Here is a 19,337-nt window from a genome sequence, read left to right on the forward strand (position 1 = left end):
TTGGAAGAGCAGTCGGGTGCTCTTACCCACTGAGCCATCTCACCAGCCCGAAGAACTTATTTTTAATTTTTAGTTGTGTGTGTGTGTGTGTGTGTGTAGGGTGGTTATGTGCCCAGAGTACACATGCCCGCGGAGGCCAGAAGAGGTATTGAATCCCCTGGCTGAAGTTACAGGTGACTGTGGGCTTCCCACAGAAGCCATTGGTATGAGCTCTTAACTGCTGACCCATCTCTCCAGTCAGTCTCTTGGTGGTGGTGGTGTTGTTTGAGACGGGGGTCTCCACACGTAACCCTGCCTGTTCTGGGACTTGCTGTGTAGATCAGGCTGGCTTCAAACTCACTCCTTTCTCTGTCTGAACTGCTGGGAAACCCGAGCTTTACTGCACCCAAGCCCAGAAGCCAGCCTCTTAAAGTCACGAGGACTCCTGGTTCCAGCTCCCCAGCCTCCTTGGACATCAGCCTGGAGGGGTGGAAGTCAGTGGAGGGAAGGAAGGGAGCCTCTGGTTGGCACTCCACAGTTCTCTGACTGGGAGACCAGACTTTTAAAATATTTATTATTACTATCGTTGTTGTTGTTGCTGTTATTGGTTTTTTGAGACAGTTTTTTTTTTTCTTTTCTGGATGTCCTGGAACTCCCTCTGTAGACTTCAGGCTGGCTTTGAGGTTAGCAATTTCACCTGCCTTTGCCTCCAGAGTACTGGGATTAAAGGTATTTATTCACCACCCCAACTGTCTAAAATACTTATTTTTAATTTAAACGTGTTTATGTTTATGAGGGCTGGAGACACGGCTCTGGTGGTCCTGACATTTATTTATTGTGCGCGTGCCATGGCAGGCAGAGAGAGGATGCATTGCTGAAATCAGCTCTCTCCTACCAGTCGGGTCCCAGGAAGCAGGTTGTCAGGCTCAGGGGCAAGGGCTCGTACCACCTCCCCGGCTCTGGAGTTGCCAGGATAGTTTATGGGATAGTTTGGAGCAGGAGCTAGAAAGAGGGTACCAAGGGCTTAGTTCCTCACAAGCCTGGGTGAGGAAACTTTCTATAAGGTCACTCTCTGCTCTGGGGATGGGTGCATTTCATGAGTCGGCAGTGTGGTCTGTTGCTAGGGCCTGACAACAGGGGATAGCGAGCGCTGCTTCATGTTTGAATGAAGGGAGGGGGGGGAGAGGCAGAAGCCTCTTTGCTGTCCATTTTTCCATCAGCTATTTATTAAACGCATACCAGGTGCCAGACACTATTATAGATATTCACAGCACAGTGGAGGCCAAAATAGCATCAACTCCCCACTTTCATGGACCGAAGTCCTCTAAGTGGGAGACGGAAGATAAACAACAAACACACCCAGGGTGTGTTATAGCACTGAGTGTTTGTGGGCGACAGAGTGCAGGAGTCTGGGCTCCCCGATGGATTTTATACAACTGACTTTAAATTTTGTTTGATGCTACGTGGGTGGGGCTGCATTGGTGCCACGGAGCCCATGTAGAGGTCAGAGGACAACCCTGAGAAATGAGTCTTCTCCTATCTTCATATGGATTCTGAGGCTTTTTTCATCAATCAGCCATCATGGCAGGCCAGCAATAGGATTGTTAAGTCAGGAGACAGGGAAGCCTTCTCTTGAAGGCCTGAGAATGGAGGGGCCCCAGCACCCCCTGAAGAGCATGGGGAACATGTAGCTCTCAGGAAAGTGTACCAGGCAGTTGAATGGCCAGGGCCAGGGCCAGGTCAGGAGGTCATAACAGAGAAGCACCCAGATCATCAAGAGAATCATAGGGACATGCAAGGGAAGGTCATTTTTAGGACCAACCTGAACACTTGGTAAGTCCAAATGTCCATAGTCAAGAGCCCTGGACTCATCTGCACTGTGCTGGGTGTCTAAGGCTGTGCCTGAGCCCCTAGGCCAGTGCTCTAGAGGACCCAGGGGTCAGGAGGGGTATGAAAGTAAGAAATGGTACAAGTGTTCAGCTCAGAAATGAGCAGGGGGCGGGAGAGGGGGGAATCTGCTCCTGACCACTTAGAACTGTCAAAAGCTGGTGTGGCCCCTGGTGAGCTGGGTTTGTCTGCCTGCATCTTGTGGGTGAGCAGAGGGTGGCCCCGGGAGAGATGCCATCTAGCTACACCTCTGGGCTTGAAAGCTGGAAGTTGAGGAGGGGAGGATCTTTGCGGGGGAGCTGAAGGCGGAGGAGCCCTTGGCGGTTAGAATGAGGCAGGATTTCTGCTTGGGATAAGTCTCCCTCCTTTCCTCCCTCTCCTCCACTGGGTTTTGCGTCACGGCTGTTTCCCCTTAGAGCTCAGCTGCAAAGCTCTGTAGAGGGCTCACAGCTTGGACTCATGAGGGTGTAGGAAGGAAGAGGCTCGGGCAACAGGCAGCTGTGTGGGGAGCCTCCTTCCAAGGGGGGTAGATCTGGGAGAGGGAGTCTAGGAAGGTCCAGCCACCCTGTACTCCTCTGAAGGTCTGGGGTATGTGTGTGTGTGTTAGAACTAGGGACTTTTAAGACCAGCTACCCCTCGATACCCAGCAGAGAGTCTATAGCTGGAGGGTGTGGGACTGGGAGAGGCTGCAAGTCCTGAAATGGAGGGCAGGTGACAGGATGAGGAGGGAAGCTGGGACAGTGGACTCCAGACAGAAGATTTGTTCCAAAGGATCTGCGATGACCAAGAAGGGGAGGAGAGTGGCTTTAGGCAGTGCTGGCTGAGTTCCATCTCCAGACAGGTTCACCCTTGATCCAGACCCCTGAGTGAGGGCTAAGGTACCTCCAATTCCCTTTCTGGAAACCACATGGTGAACATCAGCTCTGGCTGCTGTCCTCACTGGAGAGGGTTAAACGAGCTGAATGCCTCTCCTGGCGCTGCAGCAGAACAGGCCTACATTTGGAAAGCTGGGCCCAGGTTGGAAGGTTTGGGTGGTAACATTGCTAGGAGGACACTGATGCTTGCTGTGTTCTGTTCAGTCTTGCCAAGGCCCCACAGCCTGGGCTCTGACCACTGAGGCTGACTGCTGTCCAGACCAGCTGCCTCTGGTGAGGATTTGTGCCCTGCGTGGCCAAGGCTTCACGAGAGAATGCGGGTCTGTCATACAAAATCTGCCAATTGTGAATCAGTTGACAAACGCAAAGCCAAAAAGCACCAAGCAGGCCGTGCTCAGTCCACCATCTGGGCAAAGAGAGCCAGTTGCCGGATTTACCATCACAGACGCCTCTGGAGACAGCTCCTCCTCATTCTGCTGGTCTTCTGATCGGCATCCCCAGGTCCACCAGATGAACATGGCCATCTTGCTGGGCTGTGTGGGCCTGGGCAGACCTTTTGCCCTCTCTGGGCCACAGTATCCTGCCCTCCTGCCTTGTGACAGGACCTGGTCTATAGGTCTCCCAGCAATCTCCTCAGCTTCGGGGAGAAGATGCAGTTATTATGAAGTGACTCTTTCTGAGATGTGCTTCCGGGGTGATCAGAGGTACTATGTCCACAGTAACAGTTGTGTGTGTGTGTGTGGTGTAGAGAGAGACTGTAGGTGTGTCATAAGTTGGAGCTTTGCATGACCCACTGTAAATATCATCATTTTAATAGCCTTGTGCTGGGACCTTCCATGGCGGAGCTGGAAGCTGATGGGAAGCCTTCATTAACTCTCCCATGACCTGGAAAGGCTATGGTCCTTCTTCCTCGTTTGCAGTTAAGGAAACCCAGGCATTGTCTGGGGGATGACTTTGTTGAATGAGCACCTCTGGGTCCCTGACTCACGTGTGAGTTCTTGGTGAGAGGCAGGGGGCTTAATGGGTGAAACTACGTTGGAATCTGAGGGACTGTCACAGTGGATCTGAATGGCAGAGAGGATAGAGCAAAGAAAAGTGTCTGCCTGGAGTTTTCTCTGACCACACATCCTTGGTCCTTGTCCACGCCCCTCAGTCCCTATGCTTTATTCCCAAAGCCCCTGGCCAGTGGTCAGCCTTCAGGCTACGGAGCTCTAAATCTCTTTTGCAGTGCCAGGAGTCTCAGCTGATTCTCTCGGGGGTCCCCGCAGCTTTGGCTGGAGATAGGGCAAGAAGGCCGGAGTATAGGAAATCTTAGTTTTGTGTGCCCCTTCACCCAGGGTGGCAGCGTCAGAACACGCTCTCCGGGGGCTGCGGGCCCTTTAAATCCTCCGGGGCGGCGGCGGCGGGCGGGGGATGACATCAGCGGGCGGGCCCGGGGCTCAATGGGAACCGCGGGGACGCGCGCGCGGGCAGGGAGCGCGCGAGCCGGCGGCGGGGGCGGGCGGCGGGAGGCGGCGGAGCGCGGAGCCTGAGCCCGGCCGGGCCGAGCGCAGCGCAGCGGGCCGGGGAGAGGCTGGCGCGCCCGCGGCCCGGCGAATCCTCTGGCATCCGCCCCGGCGGGCCGCCCCGGCGCGGTGAGCATCGGGGGCCGGGGAAGCGGGGTTCCCTCCGCCTCTTTGTGTTTTCTTTTTGCGCGAGCGCGGGGCGGACACGCGCGTCCGCGCAGGGCTGGGGGCGCCGCCCGTGAGGACAAAGGCGCGGCCGGGGACGCGGAGGGGACGGGCGCTTCGCAGGCCTCCGGGTGCACGGAGGCGGCCCCGGGTTGGGGCGGGGGACCTGCGGCAGGGGCCTGGCTGGGGTCCCGGGGGCGCTCGGGTTCCGGGCCGGCCTCGGCCCCTCCTCTGTGCCCTGGGCTCCGGGTCACCGAGGCCGTTCTCGCGTAGGGTGGGGGCGCGCGGGGGTCCTAAGTGATGGGGTGCGTGGTCACCCGGGCCACCGGCTTTGTTTTCCTTTGTGGCGAGAAGAAGGGAGGGGGTTATTTATCGCTTGGATTCTCATTGCGGTGTGCGAGACAGCCTTGTGCTACAAGCCTCTGAAAGCTGGGTGCCTGGGCGCCTCAGAGGCAGGGCTGCGACTTAGGCCACCCCCTCCCCCTACTTTGTCCAGAGTTTTCCCACATATTTCTTAGCATAACCTCCCCCTGGAAAGGGGGTCTAGAGAGAGAGAGAAGGGGGTGCAGTTCCAATGAATACTTGCGTTTGGGACGCCTTTCCTAGGTTTAGGGCATTCCTTCAGTTTTTATTCTACTGATTAATTGACCAGGGTCTTGGCCCTGTGGAAGGTGGGTGGTGTGTGTGTCAGGAGGTGTGTGTGTGTGGCGGGGTGACACGGGACTGCCCATGTGCCCAGCTGCTTGTAGTTGTAATTTTTCTAACCAGCTGAGAAGTCTTGACTCCTCATGGCCACCCCCCCTTTTTTTTTTTAACTTTGTTTATTCCCCTCCCCCACCCCTCCCGTAAGGGACAGAGTGAAGAATTGGAAGGCTACTCTGATTCCCTGAAGAAGCCCCCACCCCAAAGTCGATTTCTTGGGGTGGTAGTGGAGGGGGGCTTTTAAGTGGAGGAGGGCTGGGACATGCTAGACTCCAGGGCTCTGGTCTCCAGGGTGGGGAGACCCTGGCGTTGGTGGGGTCCTTCAGGGTTGGTGATTGTGCAGAGAGCCGTGAGTGGAGAGGGGCTTGGGGGGGTCATGTGCAGTGTATTTATGTAAGACTCCCAGACAGAGGGCACTGGTATTTATATAACCTGGCGTGGGTATTTATGTAATATAGGATGCAGTATATTTATGTTCCTTTCCTAACCTGTGGCTTTCCCAGATGCCATGTATGGTCTCTGAGTCGGTATTAGTGGAAACCCGGCTTTGGGGAGGGGTGTTTGTGAGTACACAGCCAGCCCCCCCTTTCCTGTAGGGATCCTTAGTGTGAGCCTCTACTCCCATGTTCCCCTTGGCGGGTGCCCTTAACAAGCTGGACCATGTGTGGACCTGTGGTGCCAGGCTGGTGGGTTTTCTGCAGATATGCAGTCCTGTTCTTGGCAACCAGGGCAACTCAGCCATGTGGGCAAAGACCCATGATGGGAGAGCCCAGAGTTTGGCTGGCACCCAGCGGCAGCCACTTCCTTGTGGCTAGTAGAAGGACAGTGGTGGCTCTCGGAGAGCTAGTACTAGGCTAGGGTGTCTCTCCTGGCTTGGCTCTCTCGGCTCTTGGGCTGATGGAGGAGCCCTAGTGAATCTCTCCTGGTTTCCTTCCAGGCCTGGTATCTGGGGGCAGGCTTGGCACAGGGAAAGGGGCAGCACCCCTTACCCCCAAGCAAGCCAGCAGTCACTCTGTCTCACTGAAGGGTTTTACTTCTCAAGCCTGGAGTGAAATAAGTTCTGGGTAGGAGGCCACCAGGTGGGCCAGCTGGACCCCTGTTTGGTCCTAGGTGAGATTTCTGCCATTGGCTAGCTTCTGTGGGAATGGTAGCAAGGCCACTCCGGGCTCGGGTTCCCATCTATCTGCCAAAGGAGTGTCCTCTTGTTCCTCACACCAGCTCATGTGTAACCAAGCAGAGGCACCAAGTCTCCCTGTCTCATAGTTTACTATTCCCTGCCTCCCCATTCCCCAGCAGCCCAAACCTGCCCCCATTCATTGAGTCTTCTGTTTTGCTAGCCTGGAACACAGGTACCCAGACCTCTACCAGGCCAGTACAAGGGATCCCTGCCATGGTCCAATCCTTGTTATCCATGGGCTCGGGGGCCTCCGCCTCATCTGAGGAAGGAGCAGGCTATGCAGCTTAGACCCACAGGGACGGGACCTGTCTCAGGAAGCCCTTCCTCCCAGTCTTCAAGGAAGTCTCCCTGAGAGTCCGCGTAAGATGTGTGTGCAGAAAGGCCTGAGAAGTGGTTCTCTGTGGCCTGGGTAGAGCCTGGGAGGCCCTGGGAGGTACCTTACCTTGCCTCTCTCAGTGGGGATCAGGTCCTCTCATGTGAGGCCTATTGGAACTGGCCAGCTTAGCCCTCTATAAGCAGCCCAGAGGCAAGGATAGAGGTGGGCAGCCTGTGTCAGGAGTCTCATGGTGCCAAGGAGCTCTGCGGAGCTCTTCCCTTTATCCTGGAGGTTGCAACTTGCTGATGGGCTATTATAGCTTTCAAGATGGCCAAATTCTGTGGACCCCGTTCCTCCCATTTCTATCAGATTCCTGGGATCCAGGACGTCCCTGGGATATTTATTTTAAGTGTCTCCAGAGTGTATGCAGAGTGTAAAGCATTTTGGAGAGAGAGACTTTTGGCCTTTTCACCTCTAAGGATGGGTGGAGATTCACTGCTGAGCACAAGACACTAGACATGGCCCTTCCCTGTTGTTTACCCTTTGTCCTTGATTTAGGGCCTTAGCCCATCGTAGCCCATCGGGTCTGCTCGGCGTTCCCTTCCTGGGCCTTGGCTCAGAGCCCATCTTTTCTGAACTAAGTGAAACTTGTTCTAAACCTGCCTCGGCCGTGCCCAGGTGTGTGGGCATGAGGACTACCTGACACCTGACTGCCCTTGAGCTAAGTGAAGCCAGATTGCTTCCCAGACAGTGGGAGGGAGGAGGAGCCTGCCAGCCCTGGTGGAGGAAGGGTCTGGGCCCTCTGCTGCTGGAGGTCCTGTCTCTGACCTGTTTCTGCTTCTCCCGCAGCAAGGTTGAAGCATGGAGCTGCGTGTGGGAAATAAGTATCGCCTGGGCCGAAAGATCGGCAGTGGCTCCTTTGGAGACATCTACCTGGGTAAGTAGCTGGGCCTCCAACTGTGGCCCTTTGGGGCGGCTCTGGGATGATGAGGAGGGGAGAACCTGGGATCTAGGAGCAGGACTTTGCTCTGGTCGCCTGACATGGCTTACAAGCCTCCAGGGTCATCCCGGATCCAGAAGGAAGCTCAGGTGGTCTGGGGGGGAATGTCTTCTTTCACAGCTGGGCAGGCCAGGGCTCAGGAGGCTGCAAGAGCAGAGGAGATATATTTAGCAGGCTTCCAGCTGCCGCTGACCTGGGTCTCCATGGGGCATGGGAAAGCCCTGGTTGGGTTGGCACCCCCAGCCCTTGGGTCCTGGCAGAAGGATACTGATGGATAGAAAATGTTTTGGCTGTCCTGGACCCCTGGGGAGGCTCCCCGGAAGTCCAGGCTTCTCCCTTAGATGTGGCTTTCTGGAATGCAGCCTGGGCCTCCTTTGGAATGACAGAGGAAGGATCTCATCGCTCTGGGAGCTCCCTGTCCCTGGATGTGTCCCTGATGTCATTTTAGGCAGATTGCTGGCATCTTAGCGCCCCCCCCCCCCCATCCCCCTCCAGTGTCGCCTTCCTAGCCTGGCCGGCCATGCGCCATTTTGAGTGTTGTCAGCCTGGAGGGGAGAGTTTGCTTGGTAACTGCACAGATGGAGTTTTGCGTCTTGGAGTTGCTCGTGTGGTGGCAAGCCTCCTAGGTCATCCTTGGTGCTGCCCTGTGTCCTCAGGAGTAGGGCCTAGCTGTCTCTTGTTTTCCTCCTTAGAGAACGAAGATGAATCATTCTGCCCTGGGCAGAGGAAAGGGACATATCAGGACACTGACACTGTAGTCATTAGTCAGTTTGGTCAAGGGCTTCTTTTCCCTGGTGCTCAGAGCCTCTGTCCACTGTCAAGTATGAATTCTGCCATCCAGCAAACCTCGGGGCAGTGGGTAGGGCATACAGAGGCCTTCTTAGCTTTAACCTACAAGCCCCTTTCTGAACATTGTCACCCTCAAGGCAGCCCCCGTGTCCGGTTCTCGGTGCTCCCCATTTCCTGTGTGACCCAGGCTGTCCCTTTCTACTGATGGCAGAAGGCTAAGGTGGCTGCCAGGGATTGCTCTAGTTGGGGCCGCCTCAGCCCCACAGCCTCACTGAGTAGGGGTAGAAGAGAAAATGGGAGACAGACATCCCTGGATTCTAGACTTTATCTCGGGCAGCTGCCCTGGGACCTCAGTGTCCCCCATCTGTGTCCCCAGATGACCCGAGCACTGTTGCAGGACACAAATGAAACAGCCGTGAAGTAGTTTTGTACTTGGCGTCAGGTGCGCTGTAAGCAGCTTGCTGTTTCTCTATGGGGTGTGGTGGTGTGTGCCTGCAGATGGAGCTACTCGGGAGGCTGAGGCAGGAGGATTGCTCAAGCCCAGGAGTTAATGGCTAAGTCATTGTAAAGTAGTGGGATAACTGTTCAAAGAATAAGTTACAAGAAATCACAGTGCCTCTGGGTCTTGTCATTCCTTTCAGTAGGAGCTAATGTAAAGAATTTTGGGTCTGCCCCTCAACCCCACCCCAGGGCCCAGAATGTGGCCCGTCCAGAGTGGATATCCAGTGAAGGCTTGAGAAGCAAATAGCAAGGAAATGGGGGGGGGGGGCGTCGTAGCCTGTAAAGACCTCTGTGTGGTAGGGAAGGAGAGAGCAGGGACTTGGGAACTGGGTGGGCCAGTTTCTGCACACAGTGCTCCTAAGTGACCTGAGCTATCCTATCTCTCTATCTGAGCCTAGCACAAGTGTAAGGAAAGTGTGTGTGTGTGTGTGTGTGTGCGTGTGTGTGTGTGTGTGTGTGCGTGTATGTGTGTGTGTGCGCGCGTGTATGTGTGCGTGTGTGTGCATGTGTGCGTGTGCGCGCGCAGCTCTTGACACACTCAGGCACCTGTCTGAAAGAGACCACCCGGTGCTGGCCCCTCTTCTGCAGAAGGGATCCGAAAGCTTGCAGAAGGAGAGGCACAGCCCAAGGTCACTCACAGAGGCCAGTGTCCCTTGTTCCTGAGGTCTGCCTCCCGGGGGGGGGGGGGAGGACTTCCTGTTTATCTGTGGTCTCTATGATGCTAACTCCCTGGTCCAGATTTACTCCAGTTTTGTGTCAGCTCTGGAATGAATTGACCCTGGGTCTTTCCTTTTGCTGGCTGGAAGCTCTGGTTCCCTGCCAGCCTTGACTTCCCCATCCATCCCCAGCGTTGTGAGAAGTAGGGCTGGCCGCCCTGCGTGAACCCCTTGCCTTGCCTGTGTGGGGACAGAGGTGACCGGCCTCGCTGGCACGCTTTGTTCAGAGTGCCGGCCACATTCTCATCATGGTGTTGGGCCAGGGCCTGCCTCCAGATGGCCTCTACAGGTGGGGCCAGGCTGGGCTTCCACATCTAGCTTTCCAGGACTGACCTCGAGGAAGTCTTGGAATGAGAGCTTTGTGGAGTGGTTGTGAGCCCCTCAGCCCCCCTTCCTGTCCCTCTGTCTCCTTCCCTTTAGGGTCTAAGGTGCATCCTGTGAGAGCTCTTTAGGTCTGTTCAAATGGAGGGAGCCTCTGAGCTTCAACCCTCCAGGGGTAGGGAGCGGGTGGTTATAGAGAGGATCGTTAGTTTGTTTGAGACAGGGTCTCACTGAGTAGTCCTGGCTGGCCTGGAACTCACTCTATAGACCAGGGTGGCCTTGAATTCAGAGATCCAACTGTCTCTGCCTCCCCTGTTCTGGGATTAAAGGTGTGTGTTACCACGCACAGACTTCAGCCTTTCGATATAGATGTCAAAGTTGCTGCTGCTCTTGGTGCTAGGGTGGATGGGCTCAGCACAGCCCTTCCCGAGTCTCTGTCTGCATAGGTGGCCACAGCTAGCCAAAGGGGCTGCTCAGCCTCACACTTTCTCCATGTCCAGCACTGTTTTGGGGACCAGTCGGCTCCTCCATTTTGGTGCAGTGTGAAACTGTGAGCCAAGAAACAGGCCATTCTTTCTCGCTTCCAAGTCCACGCATATGTCCCCACCTCAGCGAGGCACCCACACCTGCCGTTTGCCTCTGTGGTTGCCCTTTTCTCTGTCACCCCCAACAGAAGGTGGACAGAGCTTTGGGAAGACCCTGGCAGACCCAGTGCGGCCTGCAGCCTATGTGAATAGTGCGCTTGGGAACTGGGAGGGAGGAAGTGACAGGCGTTGGGAGGGCAGAGGCGTTGGGAGACTGTTGTAATCCTGGCTCTGCTCCAGTCAGTTCTGTCTGGCCCAGGCCAGCCTCTTAGCCTCACTGCACCTTTTCTTAGTGCTTGGCAGGATTAGGGGAAGTCAGAGAGAGGCTGGCTACCTCCCGATAGGAATCAGACTGCCAAAGGCCTGTCGGTGTGGCAGCGGATGGGGACGGAGCAGTGGCCCTTGTCTGGGGGTCAGAAGGCTTTGCCTAATCACTTAGGTCCCAGGCCGCTGGCTTGGGAAGTTGTGTGGCATATGGTCATCCGACCTTTGTGTTGGGTTTTCCCTGTGTCAAATAGAGACTGCCTGTAACACTGGCAGAGTGGCCTCAATTCAAAGGACTGAAGAATCCCGCCTCTGCTCTCTGTGTCTGCTGAGTCATCAGTGACCCTAGGGGTCATCCCTGCACTCTGCCTGGCCGTGGCACCCTGCTGTGGCCGCCCAGGCTTTCCTTTACTCTCCAAGTCCCCTCCATCCCTTTCTTACACACTGTTGATTGTTAGCGAGAGAGGGGGTGACTTTTGTCTCTGGGGGGGCATTTGGCAACTTCTGAAGACACTTCTGGTTATGACAACATGAGGTGTCCGGTGGGTGCGCCCATGGCGTCCAGTGGGTAGAGGCCAAGGATGTTGCCAGACCCCGGACAGTTCAGAAAGAGTTGTCGAACCTCAGATGAGCCAGGGCGGTCAGGGACTGAGAACTCTGTCACCACATCACATCATTCCATCTCTGGCCGGGACACGTCACTCATCGGCTCTCCCAGTGGACTGCTTGCAGTGCGCTGGGGTTCAGCTGAGCAGCTCTCTGTCATGAACAGCCCCAGAAGCTCAGCTCAGCTAGCAGTTTGCAGCAGGCATCTGGCCTCAGAAGTAGGAGATCAGAACCATCTCTAATGGAGAGGGATTGAGGAAAACTCCCAGCATCAACGCTGGCTTCTGTATAGATGTATACATAAGTGCACGTACATATACACACAATGATGATGATGACGACGACGACGATGATGATGATGATGCCACCGCCATGTTGTCCCATGGCTAGGAGATGGTAGGATCAGCAGCTTGGCTCTATGGCAGACAGGCTCATGGTATACAGGCAGATTGGCTTCAAACTCACTGTCCTCCAGTCTCAGCCTCCAAAGTGCTGGGATTATAAGTATCACAGTCACATTCACTGCATTCTCCTGCTTTTGATGCCCATGGCAAGGGAGGGAACCACAGGACTCCAGGTCACTCTAGGTCCTTTTTTTGTGCCATATCCTATGAGCCCCCCAGATGGATCAATGATTGTCGATGTGTTCAAAGCATGGGAGCTGGGAGGAAAATGAAGGGCTTGCCCCACAAACCTGAGTGCCTGGGCAAGCCTGTGCCCTGCTCACACACAGCTTTTAAAAAAAAAAAGAAGCTGGGCCTGGAGGATCAAACTTGTAATCCCAGCACTGGGGATGCAGAGGCAGAGATGGGACCTCTGGGGCCTGCTGACCAGTGAGTCTAGCTGATTGGACAAGCTCCAAGTTCAGTGAGAGACCCTGTCTCCAAAGATTTACTCTTTATTTTGTGTGTGGGTGTGTTTTGCCTGCCCGTGTGTCATGCCCTGTGTGTGTGTGCTGTGCTTATGTTAGATTTCCTGGAGCTGAAGTGTCCGGTGGTTGCGAACTGCCACATGGGCGCTGGGAACCAAACCAGGGACCTCTGGAAGAGCAGCTGAGCCATCTTTCCGGCCTCTGTCTTAAAAAATGAGGCAGAGAGTAGTTGAGGAAAACTTCTCGACACCTCTGGCACACACACACACAATAATAATAGTAAAAATAAACTTTTTTGTTTGTTTTATTTGTTTTTGAGACAGGGTTTCTATGTATAGCCCTGGCTGTCCTGGAACTCACTCTGTAGACCAAGCTAGCCTTGAACTCAGAAATCCACCTGCCTCTGCCTCCCGAGTGCTGGGATTAAAGGCACACATGTGCTATCACTGCCTAGCAAACTTTGAAAATTTAAAGTAGTTTGCAAACCAGTCCCCAATTGCTCCCTGAATTTAGTCATCTGATCTGATTTTCTTTTAGGTAGCTCAGAAATCAGCACATTTGCAAACGTTAGGATAGCGTAAGTAAAAGAAGGCAGAAGAGCAGATAACGAGTGCTTTTATGTCACTACGTGTCCAGACTTGGCAAGACCAAGCAGAAAGTGGTTGTGATCACTAGGGGCTGGGGGAAGGAAGAGGGGACAGTTGCTAAAGGGAATAGGCCTTTGAGGCTGTGGTGGATGCCTTTCTCAGATTGTCTGTGAGCCGGATCGGACAACCCCATGGACATCTAAACAATAACCCAGTTTCGAAGTGCCCGTCTCTTAGTTTACATAGTTTACAAGAGCACGCCAGTAAAAAGCGATACGTGATAAGGTATCTGTGGCGTGCCTTCCCAGTCGGCCATTCCTGTTCTTCACGCAGCTGCAGCACAGACGCTTCCCCATCTGAAAGAGTGCAGAGTACAGGTCTGTGCTTTGTCCTTTTCACTTCCTGTGCCTTGGAGATCTTCCACCGCTACCCAGAGTGAGCTTCCTCCTCCCCGCACCATTGTGCTCTGTTACGGATCAGCTAGTCTTTATTTAGCCGGTCCTGAAAGACGGACGTGTGGGTGGCTCCCAAGCCTTTACTTACTGCAAACGCTCTACTGTGGACAGCCTCGGCCAGGCTCTTACACCACACAAGGCTGCTGGCTAGTGGGGCTGGAAAGATGGCAGAGGTAGGTGAATCTCTTTAGTTCCAGGTCAGGCAGGCTACATAGTGAGGCCCTGCTTTAAAAAAAAAAGTGCTAGGTGGTGGTACATGTCTTTAAGTCCAGCAGTTGGCTCTCTGAGTTTGAGGCCATCCTGGTCTACAAAGAGTTCAGAACAGCCAGGGCTGCACAGAGAAACTCTGTACAAAGAAAGAAAAATAACAACAAAAATAAATAAAAAAGAAAATGAGTTTATACTGCTCTTGCAGAGGACTTGCCTGGGTTTAACTCTCGGTTCCCAGTAAAAGATAGTTAAGGAATGTCGACCCATCTCCTAAGGTAGAGGTGCTGGTCACAGCCGGGCGGTAGAAAGTCACCTCCATAGCTGTGCAGGGAGAAGAGCCCAGTGGCCTTAGCCTGACCTGAGAGAAACATAGGCAGTGTGGGACTTGTGGCTGCGCTTGACGAAACCATCTTCAGGGTCTGTCTGTCTGTCTTTTGTGTCTGGAGGAGGCTGCTCTCTCCCCTGTGGGGGCTGTCAGCTCACATCTTCCATCCCATTTCCTGTCAGGTCTTTCCTGTCCACTAGCTGTTTGCCTGTGATAAGAATTGTGTGTTTTTCTTTCAACCTTATTTCTTGTGCTTTGGCCAGCATGAATGTTTTTGAAGGAGAGGGAACCTTTGACATGTTCCCCCTTATCCTTATTAGTATGTGTGTATGCTTGTGTGTGTGTGTGTGTGTGTGTGTGTGTGTGTGTGTGTGTGTGTAGGTCAGAGGATAACTTCTTGAGGTAGTTCTTTCCTTCTGTGTAGCTTCTGGGTATTGAACTCAGGTCATCAGGCTGGGCAGCAATCACCTTTACCTTCTGAGCCAGCTTGCCATCTCCTTGAGCAACACCTCCCCTCTCCCACCCGGATACACACACACACATGCGTGCGCGCACGCACACATACCACACAGACACCCTTATACCCTTCTCTCTCCCTGTGTCTGTCTGTCTGTCTGTCTGTCTCTCAGAAAATATTAACATAGGTGCTTGAAGGGTTTGTTCGTTTTTACATTTTAATTTATTTGGTGTGTGACGTATGAGTGGAGGCCAATTATCTCCATCTGAGACAGGACGTTAGCAAGTTCCAGGCCAGCCTGGGCTACATGGTGAGGACTCAGCAAGTGTGTAGTTGTGTGGCCCTTACTGCAACACCGTCCTCTCCTCAGCTAAGTCTCAAACGTCCATCACTTCCAAGAGCAGCTCCTGCCTCTGGCCCCCAGCCTGCTGCAACTCCAGACCTGCTTCCAGCCTCTGCTTGCCTTTTGTCCCTCTCCTCCCCGACCCTGTCCTCTCCTCCACACAGCCTCTAGGAACTACAGTTCTCTCAGCTTCTACAATGACTCACCAGTTAAGAGCACTGGCTGTTCTTCCAAAGGACCAGGGTTCGGTTCCCAGCACCCACAAGGCAGCTTGCACCTGTCTGTGACTTTAGTTCTAGGATATCTGACATCCTCACAAACAGGAACAAGCAGGCAAATCACTAATGGGCATAGGATAGAAATAACTAAATCATAAAAAACAAAACCAAAACAAAACCAAAAACCAACCAACGAACCTACTTCTGACCCATCCTCTTCCTCCCTTCCAAACAGTGTCACACTCTATAGCCTAGGCTAGAAATCATTATGTAGCCCAGGCTGGCCTGAAATTCATGTGTAAACTTAGGTGACCTTGAACTCAGGAAGTTCTCTTGCTTCGATTCCCTCCATGTTAGGATTGCAGGTATGTGCAGTGCCCAGGTTCTCTTGTGACTCCTGGAGCCAGGGCCCCAGGCTGAGAGCCAGGCCTTGGAGTGTGTAATTTCTGAGTTAGAACATCTTGCTTCCAGCTGTGAGAAACTGGGAGTGTGTGTGTGTGTTGGGGGGGAGCAGAGATGCAGACAGGCCCCTCGTGCCCAGACTCAGACGCTCAGAGAGCTGACTCCACGCTCCGTCTCTCCCTCGAGCCTGTATCTCATGTGTGTAATGAGGTTGAGAACCGGATCGGAACGCCCTGGGGTCGACTCTGGGGCTACCTTTGCGGCAGAGTGAGGGATTGGTTATTAGGCCCATTCCTTACTGCGCTACCCCACACTTGGCAGTTGTCGTGGGGCATCCCTGCCCCCTACAGCCCCCAGTGGGCCCCTGACCATTCTTCTCTGTGACCCTTCAGAGCCAACACACCCACTGACCCGCCAGTCACTAGGATTAAGTTCAGTTCGTCGTGGTCCATCCCCCACAGGTGTCAGTCTGTCTGGGTGCACCTGACCTGTGGCCTCTAAGCCTCTTAGGGTGTGTCATCTCCTTCCTTCCACATACTTGCCGTAGGCTGCTCAGGGGGCCTCTGGAGTGCCCACCCACCCACACACTCCCTGGTTCCTCTGTGACCAGCAACTCCTGGCTTCTTTCCAGTCTCATTGAGAGCTACTGATTCCCCAAACAGCCTCAGGCCTGAGTTACAGCAACCTCAAATGCTGACTGGATTGGCACCGTGGTCTCCTGAGACTGACCCTTGTCCTTTACCTCCTCTGACTCGGGCAGGTGCCAACATTGCCTCTGGTGAGGAAGTAGCCATCAAGCTCGAATGTGTGAAGACGAAGCATCCCCAGCTCCACATCGAGAGCAAGTTCTACAAGATGATGCAGGGCGGAGGTGAGGCAGGGATGGTGCTGGGGGTGGGGGGGAACGATGAATGAAGGACAGGAAGGAGCCCAAGGCTGGGGTGTCGGGGGGGGGGGGCTGGTGGTTCGGGTGGCGAGCAGGAGAACATGCGTGGGAGTGACCACCTCTGACCAAGTCTCTCTCCCGGGCCCAGTGGGGATTCCGTCCATCAAGTGGTGCGGGGCTGAAGGAGACTATAACGTGATGGTCATGGAGCTGCTGGGGCCCAGCCTGGAGGACCTCTTCAACTTCTGTTCCCGGAAGTTCAGCCTCAAGACGGTGCTGTTGCTGGCTGACCAGATGGTGAGTCCCCATCCCTTTCGTTGTTCAGGTGACTCTCAGGTGACTTCTCCTGCCCTGTGAGCCTCTCTCTAGTCTCTCAACCGGGACGGCGCTGGGCCCTGCATACCAACCCTGAGTCCCACCTCCCAAGCTTGGGCCTGTTCCAGGGACCAGGAGACACTGAGGACCCATTGTGAAACCCAGAGGGTGCAGATTGCAAGCTGCTCTCTTTGCTCTTACTGTGATAATGCACGGGACCAGAAGCAGCTTATGGAGGAAGTATTGATTTGGGCTGAGGGTTCCAGAGAGGGAGCCCATAATAGTGGGGAAGGTCTGGTGGAGGGGCAGGGAGCAGAGAGGAAGCTGAAAGTGGGGGGAGACATTCACTTCTCAAAGCCACCCCCCCACACACACACACAGATACAGACTTCCTCCACCAAGGCTGCCCCTCTCCATAACCTCTCCAGTGTCACCCATTAGAAACCCAGTGTTTAAGTGTCTGAGCCTCAGGAAGACATTGCTCATTTAAACCACCTTACCTGGCGAGTCACCCTCCTGGGAAGCTGGCAGCTGCCAACCCTCCCGGTTATCACTGCCTGACCCGAGCGAGGGGAATGACTGAGTCCCCTGAGTTTCAGCCACCTGGCTTGCATCGCATCACGAGCATTGAGTCGGGTGCCTGGGCCAGAGCAGGTGTCAGTCAGGTACTCTCAGAAAGGCAAAAGCAAGCCACTCTGTGTGTGTCCACCCCATCTTAGTTAGGGTTACGGGTGCTGTGAGGAAACACCCTGACCAAAAGCAACTCGGAGAGGAAAGGGTTAATTTTCCTTACTTCCATCACTGTTCATCAAAGGAAGATGGGTCAGGAACCTGGAGGGGCTGCTGCAGAGGCCATGGAGGGGTGCTGCTCACTTGCCCTGCATGGTTTTTTATAGAACCCAGGATCAGGAGCCCTGCGCTGGCCCCGCCCATACAGGATGGCCCCGCCCATACAGGATGGCCCCGCCCACAATAGTCCAGGCCCTTCCCCATCACATTGTTAATTAAGAAAATGTCCTACAGGGTTGCTTACAGCCTGATCTTATGAAAGCATTTTCCCAGTTGATGGTCTCTTAAGTTGACGTAAAGCTAGCCAGCACAGCCCCTTTCCCTGAGCCGCCCTACTCCTGTTAGAATCCTGCTTACATTTGTGTTATAATAGCTGCTTTGGTGCGTGTGTGTGACTGTATGTACGTGTATGTGTGTTTGTGCTCATGCATACACAAGAGCGCTTGCGCAGAGAGGGATGAGATACAAAGTTCGACACTGGGTGTCTTCTTCAGTTTCTCTCACCTTACTTTTAAGATTTATTTAAAAAGCTGGGTGGGTGTGGTGGCTCACATTTTTAATGCCAGCACTTGGGAGACAAAGTCAAGTGGATCTCTGAGCTTGAGACCATTTGTCCGAGACAGCCAGAGCTACACAGAGAAACCCTGTATCGAAAGGCCAAAAGAAAAAAAAATGTAATTATGTATAAGTGTGTGTGGTGCTGATGCTTCCTAAGGCTGGAGGTGTCAGATCTCCTGAGCAGAAGTCAGAGGCAGTTGTGAGCTCCTGATGTGGGTGCTGGAAACTGAACTCAGGTCACCTGGAAGAGAAATGTGTGCTCTTAACTGCTGAGCCATCTCTCCAGCCCCGCAAAACCTCTTTTAAGGAACTTCAACTTGGTTCATTTAAAAAAAAATAAACCAGAATCTGAACGTGGTGCCCTCACGCCTGTAATCCCAGCTCTCAGGAGACTGAGGCAGGAGAATTACCGTAAGCTCAAGGCCAGTGTGGAGTACAGTGTAAGACCCTATCTTAAAAAAACACAAGATAGCCGGGTGTGGTGGCGCACGCCTTTAATCCCAGCACTTGGGAGGCAGAGGCAGGCGGATTGCTGAGTTCGAGGCCAGCCTGGTCTACAAAGTGAGTTCCAGGACAGCCAGGGCTAAACAGAGAAACCCTGTCTCGAAAAACCAAAAAAAAAGAAAAAAAAACACAAAATAAAACAAAACCACCACCAACAATGAAAAATCTAAAATCAGAACTAGGTCATAGTAGCTCATGTCAGTAATTCCAGTGCTCAGGAGGCTGGAGGCTTGCCAGGAGTTTGGAGGCAGCCTGAGATTCGTAGTTAAGACTCTGTCTCAAAGATAAAAAGCAGAGCTGGGGGTGCAGCTCAGTGATGGGTACTCACCTGGTACTCAAGAGGCCCTGCTGTCAGTTGGCAGTGCTATTAAAAAAAAAAATTACAGCCGGGCGTGGTGGCGCACGCCTTTAATCCCAGCACTCGGGAGGCAGAGGCAGGTGGATTTCTGAGTTCGAGGCCAGCCTGGTCTACAAAGTGAGTTCCAGGACAGCCAGGGCTATACAGAGAAACCCTGTCTCGAAAAAACCAAAAAAAAGAAAAAGAAAAAGAAAAAAAAAATCACCCAAACTTACACATGCATGTAGCCCCGTACATACATATGCAAAACCTATAGGAAGCGGTAGGGCTGGCGGGATGGCTCAGTGGTGAGGTTGCTTCTCGCCAGGCCTGGTGGTCTGAGATTGATCCCCAGGACCACGTGGTAGAAGGAGAGAACTGACTGAGTTCACATGCATGCCGTGGCACCCAATGTCCACAAGCAGATATGAACACAAATACATAATAAATTTCGCACCTGCCGTGGAGGGTGCAGTTCTCGCCGCAGGCTTTCCGTCCTGGTGTATGGCTGTCATGAGTGTTTCATACACATGCATTCATATAGAGAACGGTCAGATTCTTGTGGGTGAAACCCACAATTCTTGAGATTTTCCAGCCATACAGAGACACAAGGCCAGAAGACATGTCACACATGTGATTGTTAATTTGTGCTTTAAAAAATTCTCTTGTCTTCGGCCGGGTTTCGTTCTGCTC

General features: G+C 53.6%; 1 protein-coding gene across 5 annotated transcripts in view; it reads left to right on the top strand.

The window, feature by feature from the left end:
* Csnk1e (casein kinase 1 epsilon) overlaps positions 1-19,337 on the top strand; it is a 37,817-nt gene that overhangs the window by 9,312 nt on the left and 9,168 nt on the right. For 3 of the 5 annotated variants that reach the window (XM_029470017.2, XM_021182951.3, XM_085831983.1), the window contains exons 1-4: positions 4,211-4,375; positions 7,456-7,543; positions 16,016-16,126; positions 16,290-16,438. In XM_029470017.2, the coding sequence (XP_029325877.1) occupies positions 7,468-7,543; positions 16,016-16,126; positions 16,290-16,438 (336 nt within the window). In that variant the 5' untranslated portion in view covers positions 4,211-4,375; positions 7,456-7,467. Of the gene's footprint in view, positions 1-4,210; positions 4,376-7,455; positions 7,544-16,015; positions 16,127-16,289; positions 16,439-19,337 lie in introns of those variants that run through there. The other 2 variants (XM_021182950.3, XM_029470021.2) reach the window with 2 other exon arrangements.

Source organism: Mus caroli, unplaced genomic scaffold (genome assembly GCF_978045245.1).
Source record: "Mus caroli unplaced genomic scaffold, Mus_caroli_1 scaffold_16, whole genome shotgun sequence".
Lineage (NCBI taxonomy): Eukaryota > Metazoa > Chordata > Mammalia > Rodentia > Muridae > Mus > Mus caroli.